The sequence below is a fragment of the Mercenaria mercenaria genome, chromosome 1 (genome assembly GCF_021730395.1).
Source record: "Mercenaria mercenaria strain notata chromosome 1, MADL_Memer_1, whole genome shotgun sequence".
In the NCBI taxonomy this organism is placed as follows: Eukaryota; Metazoa; Mollusca; class Bivalvia; order Venerida; family Veneridae; genus Mercenaria; species Mercenaria mercenaria.
Window position 1 is genome coordinate 37,265,698 of NC_069361.1, and position 16,207 is coordinate 37,281,904.

Consider the following 16,207-nt stretch of genomic DNA (forward strand, 5'->3'; position numbering starts at 1 on the left):
ATGTCCATTTCCTGTACGGATCAAATTATATGTAATGAGTCTTTATGTTCCCTAAGTTAATCTCAAACAGAATGTATGAAATCTGAAAAATGTCATAAAATGTTGCTCAAATGTGTTTGACAACCTTTAAACGAGAGACAAGTACGTTTCAATAATATAAATCCTTATCTTGATATCGATTGGGGCGCAACGGTTATTTTCCTGACAAACATGATAATATGCGAAAGCATAACATTATTGAGTATGTAATATATTCTTCAAAATTATTAAAGATTTTTTAGCAATTAGATTGTGTTTGCTGTCAGGTATTTGACAGACACTTGGTAACAAACAGCTTTTAATTTACAAGTTGACACAAAAAACAAAATGTAGTGACGGGACTCGATAGAAACCCAACAGTTTGCATCGATCATTACTTTCGGGCTGATATAAATAACGTTAGTCGAACAAATTAAGCTTTATAGTGAGCTAGCTTGAAATACTAGTTTGTAATGTTATACAAAGTATACAAAACTAAACTCACCTTTAACAATGACCGTTATTGTCGATGCTCCAACAAACAACAATATACGTGTTAATACGACCTCCATTCTTAACATCATAGAATAGAAACTTGTGCGCTAAATGCCACTTACACTTCAGCTGAAAATACTAATTAAAGTTGAGTGTTTCCTGTGTTATGAAGAATCGAAAGTGAAACGCAGTGGTTTGTTATACTTTTGATATTCAAAAAACTAATAAGCACAGTAAAGACGAATTGATACTAAGTAGTCCGCGTAAGAACTTCAGCTTTATACTGATTCAAAAATGCCTGCAATGGAGGATTTTTATGAATATTTTAAACAGGTAAATCCCAATTCGGACGGATTTGATGTGTTTGAAGCGGATTAGACAACCCTACATAATGATGATGCTATATTAAATTCACCGTTTACGGAAAGTGAAATTTCTAAATTGATAAAAAAAAATGCAAAAGTGGTAAAGTTAGGGTAGAAAAATAAATATTTGTTTCATTGATGTTTACAATTATAATAGAATTCATGTTATAGTAATACAGTGTAATTTACTTTTTGTCACACTAGTTTTGTTACCCACATGTGTTCAATCTGTTATATTTTTATATTGTCTGTAGTTACCTATGTAACCTTGACGCAATAAAGAAGTATTGTATTGTATTGTAATGTTTTGTTCTTGTACTTCTTTGATTACATTTTCAAGTAAGAAGCAATTTGAACCGAATTATAGATTTGAATGTTGACTACTGTAATATATATATAAGCAAAATGGTTAAAATAGGCTTTTCATGTATATGAAAATTAAAAGTAGCATATAAATTATATGATTGATACCTCAAAATTCATGAGCTATCAGTGATGCAGCAAGACACAAATGGACGTACAGTGACAAATTGGGGGCTGGGAGCTTGGGGGAAATTTGAATTGTAAAACAGATCTGGTGCATTTTGACGTGTTTTCGGAGATATAATATATCCCCCTTTTGAAATTATTAATGCAATATGTTGTGCTTGTGAAAATCATATGCAGGTCCGGGCCTTTGGGACTAATTGGTAGATACGGTACATGCTACCAAGTGCACATCTGTATGGCTGATCTAGTTCAAATTCAACCAAAATTGGATGATACAAGTTCACCTTTTTTAAATACTTGTATATTGCTACATGCATTCATGATCAGGGAGCGGGTTTGTCGTCCTTCAGCTCTTTACAAATACTACTGATATTTTTTGACCGGACGCTTGATTATAAAGGGAGACAATCCAATAAATGATGCATAGTAGCGTCAACAAGAGTTGCGCCGCCGTTTAATATTTTCAGTACCGAAGCATCACTTATCTTTAAAATTCGTTGTCGGGTAGCCCTCCCCCATTACAAAATCTTTCTATTATCAGAAAACATCGACTTTTTACGTTAATATATTTTTAGGAGGAGGGGAGCGCTAAAGACGAATTTTGATTTTTTTGGTATAAAATTGCTGAAAATGCTGATACCCGTGGTAGTTCGGATATGATTTGTGTTACTTTAACTGCTTTTTAACCGTTTTCTTTTTGTAGCGTTTATTTATTAGACAAGGCATCCACGTAATAAAAACAAGTCATTTTATATACTGTCATTGACCTGAAATATACGAAAATTTGGGGACAATTTCCTATGTAAGTCCTACGTAGCCCTTTGCTTTGCTATATCTGTGCAATCCTTAATTTTCGCGGGGACTAACTTATAGTATTCAATAGTGTTCTTATAGTATTCAAGTAAAGTGGTAGACCTATACAAATCTAATGATGATAAATTAGTCTCCAAAGTTTCAAAGCTGTAGCTGCTACAGTTTTTGGTAAAAAGTGGATAAAAAAAAATTAACTAAGAAAGTCAAATTTTCTAAGTACCAAAAAGGGTCTTAATTCTGACAAAATGTATATCAAAGATATGGTTCTTGGCAGGCATAGTCGCCTTATGATGATAAACAAATGCACAAAGTTTCAAAGCTCTAGCCTTTACAGGTTTTGAGAAAAGGCGGACCTAAACGCCCCATCGTTTTTATGCATTTATGCAAGAAACCCGTACGTCAGCGGTTTTTGGCAATATTGAGATTCTGATTTCATTTTTTTTCTGATGTCAGTTATTATATTGGTGATGATAGAACCTATTGTAAACAGCAGACAGACTAGTTATGCTAAATAATAAGAGTAGTAGCGACATCTTGCACACGTGCAAACGAGTAATTATCTACATGTATACTTGAAAATAAACAGCGGCTGCTAATCTCTGTCTGATAATCTTTACGTTCACGCATAGCTTTTGTTTTATTAGTTTGTATGAACATGTACTGCTACATTGTGTGAATAACGTTTTATCACACCAGACGCTTATAGAATACAGAATGTAAATCTATACAAATTCGTACCTCCATTTACACATTCCAAATTTCTCAGTCTTGCTTTTAGAGTATAATTTTTTTCTAACTGGTAGTACCAGTTAAATATAACTTGCACCAATTATTTTATATTTCCCCCTTTAGCAGAAGGACGGAAAGTTGATGACCAGCGTTCCAATAGACATTTCGGTATAACAAATAGACCTAGGATATTTTTCAGTTTTGTACAAAGACTATAATAAAAGCAGAAGAAAGAATTTACTTCAAAGACAAATGTGTCACGATGTTGGCCGCCATTTCGGATTTTTCACCATTGATTTTAGAAATCACAATACATGTTTCATATACTATTCACATATGATACAACATAACAACTCAGCTATATAAACACGATATGCAAGGTTTCCGAATAATATCTTTCCCTGCATAAGGTACGACGTGTTTTCATATATTTTTCTTATTCCTTTGTTATGCTTGTAAGTAATAAACACGCTCCACTGACGTCCGGCCTATTTGACCGATAGTTGTCATAATGACTTCACCAGTACCACTGTACTTTATCAATTAACGTGCCACCGTGTTGACCGCCATTTTGGATTTTTCGCAGTTGATTTTAGAAATCGTAATACATGTTTCATACTTAACTACGTTGAATTCTCATATGAGGAAGCAATCCAGATGGCTTACGGAAGGTCGGTGGTTATACCAAGATGCCAGCTCGTGACGACCGAACTATTTGATCAATAGTTGTTACAATGACTTGACCAGTACGACTATTTCATTTCTTAACTTTAGGTGATCTATGAACATAATGTACATCAGGTGTATCAGTAATAATGACCAAATAAACTGTATCTAGCTCCTAATTAAAACGAAACTGACATTGGCATGTTGCTTAGAAATGTTAGTAGATTGTGCATAACATTCAATAAAAATATACAGCAAAATAATTACTGGAAAATCTAATAGCTATTTTCAACTTATGTTCTAGTTTTAGATAATGTTCTATATTTCTTACTGATTATTGGAAAACCACGTAACTATTTTTATCCTGAGCTATTTTAGGCATCATGATGTTTAAGGTGGCAGGGGAGCGGTTTCGTAGTTTGGCCCCTGTCGATTTTCTGTATAAACAGGACAGGGTAGATTTAAAGGCATATCTATCTTACTGGTTATTTATCATTATTAATTCTTTAATATATCTGGGGAATGTGAAACGGTTAATGATTCTACATGACGGGTGTTTTAAAATTCCTAGCTCCGTACTTCCGGTTGAGGCTAAAACATAAATATCAGAACAAAAAGTCGGCCAGACGCGCGGCTGTCATCCATCCACTTTTTTCAAGTGAAAATTTAAGCTATAAATATATGAAAACATGTATCTCTTCCGGGAACCGCGATTTGACTGGTATATTTGCCAGCGGTATAATATGCAATGTTTTTGTTTTCAATAATATAACAATGCATGATTACATAAGACGTTTTAGATTGATTTAACTGTAATAATGGGAGTATATTTCCGAACCCCTCCAAATCACTTACAGTAAGAATATTGATGTATATCTAGAACTTAAACAATTATACTCTTGGTAAGTTTTAATATTAGTTCTATTTCATGTCTGTCAGCCGCAGCCAGTATCCACTGCTTTCACGATAAGGGCACACCAGTTGTCCAATATTGAATTACGTGAATCAAAGTTCACGGTCGAAAAACTAAGATTAACGATCGATAAATTAGGTATTTCGAATATAAAACAAGGTTTTTTGATTACTAACGTATATTTTCGAGCGAAAACATAGGATATATGCCGTTAACCATAGTTCACGCTAGTAAACATAGGTTCACGTTCGTAAACTATGTTTTACGAGCATGAACCGGAGATCACGAGTGTAAACATAGCATAACGACCGTAAACATAGAATAACGACCGAAATTCGTAGTTCAAACTAGAAACCTAGTTTATTAAAGTTAACGTAAAGCATGGTTTACGGCCGATATATTTGGATTATAAAATCAATTACGAATTTCAGGAGTGAGAATAGGTTTACGGTCGTGAACCTATGTTTACGCACGTTAACCTATGTTAATGACCGTGAACCATAGTTTACGGACGTGAAACTATGTTTATGAACGTGAACTTATGTATACGAACGTGAACCTATGTTTATGACGATGAACTTAGGTATACGAGCGTGAACAAGACTATGATTTTCGTCCGTAAACATAGGTTCTCGTTTGTAAACTATGATTCACGCTCGTAAATACAGGTTCACGCCCGTAAACATAGGTTCTTGCTCAATCGAAAACCTATTTTATTGAACGTAAACATGGGTACAAGAGCGTAAACTAAGGTTTACGCCCGTTGTGTTATGTTTTCCCACGAAAATATAGGTAAGTATTCGATAATCTTAGTTTTGCGATCAAGAACGTAATTATAGGATAATTGGCTTGCCGTGAACCATAGTGTACGAACTTGTGCTTACGAGCATGAACCATAGTTTACAAACGTGAACCTAGGTTAACGTTCGATAAACTAGGTTTTTTTTCGAACAAAACTATGATTTTCGGCCGTTATTCTATATACACGAGCGTGAAACTATGTTTACAGTTGTAAACCCATGATCACGGTCGTAAACCAAAGTTCACGGTCGTTGACATAGGTTCACGTTCGTCAGCTATGGTTTACGCTCGTGAACCAAGGTTTACGCCCGTAAAAAAAAGGTTCAAGCTCATGAACTTAGGATAACGACCGAAATTCATAGTTCAATCGAGAAACCTAGTTTATCGAACGCAAACCTGGGTTTACAAGCATAAACTATGGTTTATTCCCATTATCTTATGATCTCGCTCCAAAATAGAGGTTATTCTAACACGACCAGCGAATAACCTACAAACATGTAGTAAAAGCAAATCTATCTCGGGTTATTCTGCAATAAACCACTCGCGTGCAATGACGTCATCCGATCCGAAGCGTAGCACGGTCGTAAAAAGTAGTTACCATCTTTTTTTAACACTGTTGATACTAGTCTGTCGTGTTAGAATCGAAGTAACAAGTTCCCAAGTGTGATTTATCGTAGAATAACCCTAGTTTTTCGTTCTTATGCGAAACAATATATCACTCAGGCCTACGGCCTTCGTGACATATTCTTACGCATAAGAACTCAAAACACGGGTTGTTCTACGATAAACCACACTTGGGAACTAATTATTTCTTAAGTATTCGAAAAACCTGGTTTTACGTTCGAATAACCTAGTTTATCGATCGTTAATCCTAGTTTTTCGACCGTGAACTAAGGTTTGCGTAATTATTTGGCAATTGGCGTGCCGTAAGTGTCGCAGCACAAGTTTCTCAATATTGATTGTTCTTCCTGCGATAAAATGATTTACCCCAGTCAATATATTCTAACTGGTACCAACAGGTTGTCAAAATAAATTACTTTAGACATAAACCTGATCATGATTTTGACAACGCGATCAGTAAGGTGTTTTGTGGTGCTGTGCAAATAATTTTAATGCAGTTGAAATAAGCATTTTGGAAGTGTCTTATTTTCGCTGCAGTGAAATTGTATTTAAATTATTGTTGTAAAGAATGCCAAAACCATAGTCACAGCTACGCAGAAAAATAGTTCAGAAACGGAAACAATCTCTTCTTCGAAGCAATTGTCGGACACCTACCCCCATCCTAAGTAAAGGTTCAGCCTTGTTGTTATTTTCGTGTCCGGATACGTCAATGAATGTGGAAGTTGTTACATTCTTTGCTGTTGTTAGAACACGTCCATTTTCCAATACACAGATCTTTTCTAGCAACATACTGATTTAATAAAATTCATTCTACTATAACTTTAGTCTGTTTTGTGACTATATTCAATGTTTCAAAAATAATCCGCATCACAAGCACGCACATAATGATATATGAGCCGTGCCATGAGAAAACCAACATAGTGGTTTTGCGACCAGCATGGGTCCAGACCAGCCTGCGCATCCGCGCAGTCTGGTCAGGATCCATGCTGTTCGCTTTCAAAGCCTATTGCAATTAGAGAAACAGTTAGCGAACAGCATGGATCCTGACCAGACTGCGCGGATGAGCAGGCTGGTCTGGATCCAGGCTGGTTGCAAAGCCACTATGTTGGTTTTCTCATGACGCGGCTCATATGTGCATATACATGCCTGTAGCAGTTTTATTTAGCACTGATTTGTTTTATTGTCAAAAGCATTCAAGTAATGTAATTTGTTCAGTCTGATTTTGCTTAATAGATGGCCCGTATATTCGTCATGTTTTATTGAAAGAATTCGCTTTACATCTATTATTCAAATGAAATTGACAGGCTTTGCAATGGAAATTATTTCCTATTGTTTATTGTTCTTAAAAAAATATCTAGTACAATTAAGATGTAGAGTAAAACCTAATTCATGCTTAATACCTTTTGTTGTTGATATATTTTTTGTGTTGTATTGTATGTCCATATCATTCTGTGATATGTAGTTTGTACAGCGCTTTTGAAGGTTTATTTTATAGATGAAAAGAGCGCTATAAAAATCTGGTAAATAATAATAATAATAATAATAAATTATTATAACATGCTAAACATGGTGATATGATTTATATTATCGGTAACAATATTTTGTTAAAGGGTACACTGACCCATGAGGTTTGCTTGGAGCTATTTGTCATTTTATTTTAGATTGTGTATCGTAACACAGCGTTATGACGGGATTCCGGCTGTTGGTTTTCTTAAATCGAAATCAAAACAATTTATAACTGTACTTGCATTTAATGTGTATTATTAGCAGTGTCTGTCAAAGAGTAGTTAATACTATACAATGTTCTATTGTAGCTAGGTGCGGCAATTACACGTACTTGTAATTGCATGTGTATTAAAGTTAGAATGTGTTACTTTCTTTCATAATTATATCAAAACTATTATTTTTTTTTTGGTGGGGGGGGGGGGGGAGGATTAATGTTTCCGGTACAATAAACGTTTTGAAATGGCTGCCATTTTGATGATATCAGACTTCTGTCCAGTTTCAAATACATTGAACATTTTTGTCATATGCATCATTCTACAAGTTGATACAAGTAGCTATGTTGAACACTTATTTTTCTATCTACAGCTAATAAAGGCCTTTTCCCGAAAAAAACACACTACAACATCTTAGCTCCGCGTCGTAAAACCCTTTAACTGAGTTCCAAGCAAGGGAGCTACCAGTACCATCTTTTCGTCTTTGGTATGACTTAGCGGAGAATCAGCTCTCCTTGAGAACCTAGATTCTGGGATTTATTGTGCTATTCGCCTGCCATAAAATGCTATAATTTATCTTTGTTGCAATGTAGTACTACATGATATTTTCGAAAAATCGTGGTTAGCGAATAGTGGCTTTATGCTCTGTCGAGATTTGACTATTTACGAAGAATATACAATCAAATCAATTTAGGGAAAATATATGAGAAAATGCAACTGGTATAACGTAGCATGCATAACAGATGTCATTTTAAAGCTTTCTAAACTGAGGTATCATAATCTAACATATTGAAAGAAGAATATCTTGAAAAGCAGTAATGTTTAATATTTTGGTCTGAGTTTTCCAAATGATAGCTTATGCATTTACTTTTATGATAAATAGTGCTTCAAATCAGCTATATGTATCTTTGAAATCTTGATTTTTTAACAGTATATTGTTTATGTGACATAAACACGATGAAAATTCACAATGTTTCTGATTAGCATAACTGCACCACATGCATAAAATACAATGGGATAACAGAACAGAACTGAATTGTTTTCTTTGGAGACCGATCTTCATTCTTGATGGTAATTGATATTAAACTAAAATTTAAGGAACACTCTTAGAGCGTTTAAATGATAGTACAAAATGAAATCTATACATTTATAGACAAAGGAACGCGATTTCATGACTTTGATACATTTTAACACAACAGATTTTATAACAATAAATTATGATAATAGGAAATTAAAGTTTAACACGACATCTAAGCAACTTATCAAATTCAAATAATGTGTAGGATAAATATGTACGTTGATGTTCCATTAAACAAGTATTTCGCACTTGATCATTCGACTGTGATATGAATTATTTTTATAAAATTAATCCCGCCTCATTTAAATCTAAATATCCAATCGCAGCTAATGTTATTATACCTGTCTACTACTTTTTATACTGACGACCTTATTACAATTGATGGTAAACATTTCAGTTTTAAATGGTTGTTACACAGAAGAGTATGTAAACAGTTTAGATCAAATTAGAAACTGTCAATCACGCATTGCACTACTGAGACGTTAACACACGAAGCAAATATTTAATAAAATGAACACTTTTCTTAGAGTATATCAATATATATTACAAATTTGTCTTCAACAAGGAAATAGAAAATGTAAGCGCACAATTTAGACGTTACATTTTTCTGTTTTACATCTTGATTACAGTGTTACTGCCTTAAAGCAGCAATACATTTATTTATCATATCGTCTATTTCTTCTTCCGTTGGACATTTATCCTGTATATCTTTTACAGCTTGCCTTATTCTCTTTGATTCATCATGAGCTTCATTCGTGTGCAATTCTACTGAATTTGAAACCAGACTGTAAATATCTAAATTAAGAAATACAACGCTCACAACTCAGCCAGCAATATGTAATCCTTTAGCTGTATTTCCAAGTGTACGGAACACGGGAACTACCGCAGAAGTTACATCCGATGCAATGTCGACAGTTCTACCAATTCTGATTGCATTAATAACGGTATTCGCAACAATTTGCCAACCGAAGCCAGCAACTGCTTTACCAGAGCCGAACATTAGTTTTCTCCAAAATTCACAACAGAATGGGAACCTATTTTCAATTTCTCCGATTCGTTCTAGTTTGTCTGAAATTGATTTACAATCCTCGAGTATTTTACCGATCGCCTCATTGCATACTTTGAACTGAACTTCTGCCTTCTTTTTAGCATCTCTTGCCTTTACAGAATCAGCAATAGAAGCACCTCCAGAAGTTACACCACCAGCACCGCCAATTACACCTCCTAGAAAAGATCATATTTGCATTTTGATATATGGCAATAGTCGGTGTACTGCAAACTGCAGCGAAGAAAAGAAAACAAAAAAAACCCGACTTTTAAAAATGCCCCTTCTTAGAATGCGAATGCTGCAAAAATTGACAAGAAAGTAGAACAGACTGGTTTGATGTGATTTTACCTATAATAAGTTGAAATAATTGCGTATATAAAAGTGCTATTAAACAATTTTATAGAAACAATGACACCATAACTTACCTGCTATGCAAAGCCCTAAAGACGCACCAAATGTAACAAAGGAAAGTCCAAAGCCCACCACAGCCAACACCCCTCCCACCACACATCCCGACTGTCCGGCAATTTTAGAAATCTTGATATCTGAAGTAAAATTATCTGAGCTTATATAAATGTAGTTATGATATCTCGTCATAAAACTTATTAAATAAAGAAAAAACAATTTATCTTACTTTTGCCTTGGATTTTATGAGTAAATTTACATTTCGGTTGTCTGCAAAGAAAATGATATATGTATATACCTTTGTAAGCTTTATCAAGGTCGTCTGCATATTTTAGAAGATCCCCTGTTAAAATGGGTAGGATGTTGTGAAAGAAGGTGTGCATTGAAACACGCATAGCCTCCAAATCACGAACGCATTGTCTATTCCTTGACATTGTACAGATCACTGCACACTGTAGTCACACGTACCAGGAAGTAAACCCTAAATTGAGAAAAAGAAAATAATGGGCACTGGGTGCAAGTCATTGAATGAACATAATTATAATATGACATGTACATGTTATAAAGTAAGAGACATAGACCTTTATCTATAAATGTTTTCTTTTTCATGTAGCTACTGTTATAAACTACCTTCTAGTAGATAACACAGCTATTATCGCTATAGTCTGTTATTTTATCACTAGAAAGTAGAACTAGTTACATAATTTCCTAAACGAATCAGTGAAAAGGAAAGGAAAAAATCTACTTAAGCATGTCATATCCCTTCCCTTACGAAAAAAACATCACTGGGTATATCTATGATTAAAAAATGGATAAATTGATTGATTTTTAATAGGGATGTCAACGGATATCCGGATATCCGGTTATTCGGTCACGGGTCCGAATATTCGGATCTAATTTAAGTATTCGAATATTCGGTAGAACTATACAGATTACTGAAATATTTATTTTCATGCTCATAGCATTATAATTTTTCGTCACGTAGAGAGCGTGTCAAAACATAATACACAATCCGTCTTTTCATACTGAGTTTGCAATTATATAAAGCCTATTTTTGACAGAATATATTATGGACCCGGACTGTATAAATAATTACATATAATTGACAGAAGGGATTCGAATCCATCCAATCTGCATGATAAAACTAAACCGAAAGTAGAAAAATCTTGTCAGAGTTACCTTTCTTCCTTTTCAAAATGGCGACCGCTAATTTATTGCAAGTACGACGGGTCCTAGAAAAACGTCATAAGCCCTTATATAAATACGTTTAGGTCATCAGAAAAAAGAGGTTATGTGCGGAACGAATATCCGGATATTCGTTCGGATGGATGACCGAATATTCGGATACCAGTTTTGGTATTCGTTGACATCCCTAATTTTTAATAAATTGATATTATTTGAGCTATTTTGACATTGTTTGATGGTCTTTGTTGCATTTGTCCATATAATAGACCAGGGCAGGCATGGTGACGCTTGGCCGGGCGACATAACGACGTTTGGCGGGGCAACCTTTGGCGGTGGGAAGTTCGGCTAGGTGCAGTAACGACGTTTGTCGTTGTGTTGTTGAGACAAAACTAAAAAACGTAATGGCTCGCATCAACCACCTTAGAAATTTGTAAAGATGAAAATTATCCTAGTTGATATATTTGGAGCAAGCTGTAAAATGAATCCAAAAATAGTGTTCTGATGATCCTTTTTAAATTTTTATTGTTAACTGATGTTAAAAAACCCACAAAACTGAAAATGAGAAAAAGAAAAATCTTTTCAAAAAAGGATCAAATTTACACTTTTATAAAGGTTTGCATGACCGTACTCTGTATGATATGTTTCACTAGACATGCCTACTGAAATCGAAACTGATAAAGCAGCAACCTAGAAAAAATAGGCACAGTCTGAGACACACAGAATCATACTGATTATATAAACATTATATATAACAACTGCATGTTGCTTTATCGACCGTGCAGCAAGCGTAACCTGATAATCGGTTAGATGTTTAATCTATTTCATTTTTATGAGACTACTATGAGATTTGTTAAAATTTATGTACAATATTCTATTTAATATTCACTACACAGAGTAAAAAGTTAAAATCAAGAACATACCTTCCTACCTTTTATTAATTAATCCACAGCTGTTTGATACAATCTCGTTAGCAAATATAGATCACATGATGAAATATGTGCAAAATGATTGGTAGGTATTTAAAGGACGTAAATTCCAACAATTTAGCTATTTTTAGACAGCAATTACAATTAAGGGTTTCCAACTGACTACACAAAACTGTGTGCGATGTCATCCGTTCATGAATTTTAATAGTTTAACCCGTCTACTATATTTTCCGTTACAGCTTCCTTTTGCTGTGGGCCTAGTTTGCGATGCATGGCTCTATGACTGTGTTTGGGGTGATCTGTGCTTACAGGAAATCTATCCTTACCTTTTATCTTTGATATAACGGCGGGATGCGTGTTGAAGCATTTTAGAATGTGATAACGTGAAGTAAGTATTCTGACATTACTTCGATAAAGTCAAAAAGATGAACATAATGAACATCTGCATAAGTCCGACTAATATTTATCAGGGTATTTTACACTTCTACACTTATTTAACGATATGAGAAGATTTTCCCCTGGAAGTAACGGAAATTACTATGAATAGCTCTGAACATTATCCGCAGCTGTCGACAGGAAGAAATCCTACTAAGAATTCCAGTTGATTATTTTTAGATAACGGTATTTCCATCGGGTTTTCAAGTCGCTCGGTGAGACACAGGTAAGCAGTGAAATACATGTTCCACTACCGTCCATGAACAGGCTTAATCAAACCGAGCCTGCAACTTTTCGTTTTTGTCGTGTTGAGCGACCTGTGAAGTTTCCACTTTTTCTATTTTAATATATGAAACACCTTTAAATAGTTTGTTTATAGAATAAACTATTTAAAGATAAATCATTCTTAAATATCGCAAAATTGTTACTTAAGACAGTCGTCCATACTATAAGAGGAACTTTTAAAACCTCATTTATATGTCGACAAGTCGGTCATATAGGGATTTAACTATAAAGTAATTCTACATGGTACATGTGAAATGTGCTGCAATATTCAAAACGGCCCTGGTATCACAACTGATTCCAAGTCTTACCCGAAGCACGAAGGTGGGGTTGAAGGGGGTGGGGGGGGGGCTTTTTCCAATTAAGTGCACCATACCTATCAGTATGTTCAATGGTCCAGCAAAAGGTTCTGTCACTAATGGGCTTCCGTAGATTTATCCCAAGTATTTTTAAAACACTTCGTTGCACTTGAATGCTGTGTCCAGTAGTTAAAGATATCCGTTTAATTCGTGCAAATTGCTTTTCAAATGACGAGTTATTTCAAATTGAAATAATGCAGTCATATGCACTGACCAATTGACTTGTCACATTGTAAAATGGACGAAAAGGCTGAAATTCGTAGTTATATTAAATGCCGCATTTGGCTTGATATAGATTCAAAACAGATATTTGATTAATTGTGTGGTATATATGGACCTCAGGCCATTTAGTTGCGCATACTTTTTAGGTAGGTTAATTTTAAAAGCTGGGAAATTATTTGTGGCAGATGATACCCGTTCTGGTAGCCCTAAACCTCTGTTACCAAGGCAAACATCGCTGCTGTAAAAGCTGTGGTCAAACAGGATGCGCGATTTTCAGTGAAAGATATAGTCAGTTGTACTTGCATATCAAAAGGCAGTGTGCAAACAATTGTGAAAAAACGTTTGGACCTGTGAGGTTTGCGCTAGGTGGCTACCTCATTTTCTCACTGAGGAACAAAAGAAACAACACCATAAATGAGTGCAGGAACTTTTGAAAACATACAAAGGCTGTGATAGTCGGGTTATTTCTAGCTTGGTGACAGGTGACGAAACCTTGAAGTATTCATTGTGGCTTGTTAAGACCACAACGGATTCGGTGACCCCTCTATATATTCAATACAAATCAACCATCTTGGAAAGAGGGAAAATCTGAAATCATTCGAGCGTAGAATGTCTACTGATTAAGACCTAGTATCTGTATCGTTAAGTTTACATTATCTACGGGCTACTGAGCAAGAATGTATTTACATTTACTAGGTACAACACTTCATTAAAACTTTCTCGGTCCGATTGCTCAAAATATGTACAGTATTTATGAACTAAAACAATTCTATCTCTGAAATACATATTTACAATTTGCATACGAGACCTCCGTATCTATCTTAATGAATGCATATTGTGTGTGTAAAAATACACAGCATCATATTATTATTTATAACATCTATAGATGTTTTAAATGCATCTCTTAATAAGAAATTCTGTGAAATCGGGCCGAAGCTCATGGGATATAGATGGACAAATAAATTTTAATTGGCGGCCTGGCTTGTAGATCGTAGATTAACGATCAAAATTACATTGAAAACTTAAAGATCTAGGTCGCAGACTATAGGTTCACCATCAGAAATGCGATCGATTGACTTGGCTCACAGATGTTAGATCAACCATTTTGATTACATTTAAGTCTGGTTGACCTGGACTTTGATCGTAGAACAACCATCTTAAGTGCTCTAAGAATTGCTTGACCAAGATCGTAGATCAACCGTCAGAAATGCATTGAAAATTAGTTGACCTGGGTCGTAGATCATAGAAATAAATTTAAAGTTTGTTGACTTTGCTCGTAGATCAACCATCTGAAATACATTGCAAATACTCTTTGAATTGGTTGACCTAGCTCATTTATCGTAGATAAGCCATCTGGTACGCTGGGATGAGAAACGTTATAATTAGCCCTTAAAACCTGACAGTGTGACTGGGTCTTTAGTAACATTACTCTCTTGCTCTTTTGCATACAGCAAATAAGGGCAACCGTACACTTACACAGGTTCCTGTTAAATCTTTTACTGTATATTTCATTCATGCTGCGGAAATGGTTAAAAATAAATATAATTAAACAATATACCGAAAATATACATCGGCCATTCTCATCCATTATGGTTTGATATAGTCATATTCATAAACTTACTACTAGTCTGATTTTTCTGAGTCACGAGGTCTATTCAATAAATTATTTCATTAATGGCCTTCGTTGAAAATATTTTACAAGTTCATTGAAAAGCGCGTGCGATTTATTACAGATGTGAACTCAATATATAAATGAACACAATAATGAGAGGCAGTGTACAAACAAAAATAGATGACCCTCTCAAATTTCTCCGGGCAACATGATAAGACGCATTTATATACAGAAATCTTAAAAACAATAAAAAGTTACCGCTATCATACTGTGGCATGTTAAGGACACACACACGCACGCACACACGCACGCACACACACACACACACACACACACACATACATGTAAACGCTACCAATCGGGAGTGTAAATTATAAACTACCAACTGGGAACTTCTTTATTACTGCAGCTACAGTTACCCTATTTCTATCAACTCTTATTCTTATCATTTTTAAATTATCCGAGGCTTTAGATTAAAGCTATCTTCTATTGTTAAGCAATGAGTTTTTTTCACATTCAAAACGGGGAAATTTGTGTGTAACAAACCGGGTGTTTGTGTATCGACGAAATGCGGAACTGTGTGTTTCAACAAAACGGGGAATTAGTGTAAAGACTAAATTAGGTACAAGTGTATAACTAAACGGGTGCGTGTGTATAGTTGAAATGAGGAACTAGCTATTAAAATGGTGTATGCGGAAGCACCTGTTACATAACATATAACCTTAGGACGGCCAGCACATATTTATGCAATCTCGCCAGGCATATGTATGTTTTTGACAGCACAGAAAATGACGTCACTCGACCTTCAGCTATTTCCGGAAGTAAATAAAATGAAAGTAGAAATGCTAAACTTGAAAACGAAAGCCGCATTTTGATTCGTAGATAGTCAGGGGTCACGCGCAGGGGTCACCCCGTCTAAATGTATGCGCGTGGACTTCTTTTTTTTTTTTTTTTTTGCTATTGGGGAGCCAATTTTCAGCACATTATTACGGATTGAAATTACCTGGGCTTTAGTACAGCATGTCAA

General features: G+C 35.0%; 2 protein-coding genes across 4 annotated transcripts in view; both read right to left on the reverse strand.

Moving 5' to 3' along the window:
• LOC123541445 (fibroblast growth factor receptor 3-like) overlaps window positions 1-16,207 on the reverse strand; it is a 77,040-nt gene that overhangs the window by 25,934 nt on the left and 34,899 nt on the right. The gene's annotated exons all lie outside the window — the stretch shown is intronic.
• Window positions 8,762-12,339, reverse strand: LOC123541451 (uncharacterized). 2 transcript variants are annotated; one of them, XM_053544606.1, is made up of 4 exons: window positions 12,273-12,339; window positions 10,458-10,640; window positions 10,180-10,299; window positions 8,762-9,930 (listed from the first exon to the last, which is right to left on the reverse strand). In XM_053544606.1, exons 2-4 carry the CDS (start codon window positions 10,591-10,593, stop codon window positions 9,530-9,532), a joined length of 657 nt encoding a protein of 218 aa, XP_053400581.1. In that variant the 5' UTR covers window positions 10,594-10,640; window positions 12,273-12,339; the 3' UTR covers window positions 8,762-9,529. The 2 variants fall into 2 exon arrangements, with proteins under 2 accessions (XP_053400581.1, XP_053400587.1); XM_053544612.1 differs by having other exon boundaries at window positions 12,265-12,314.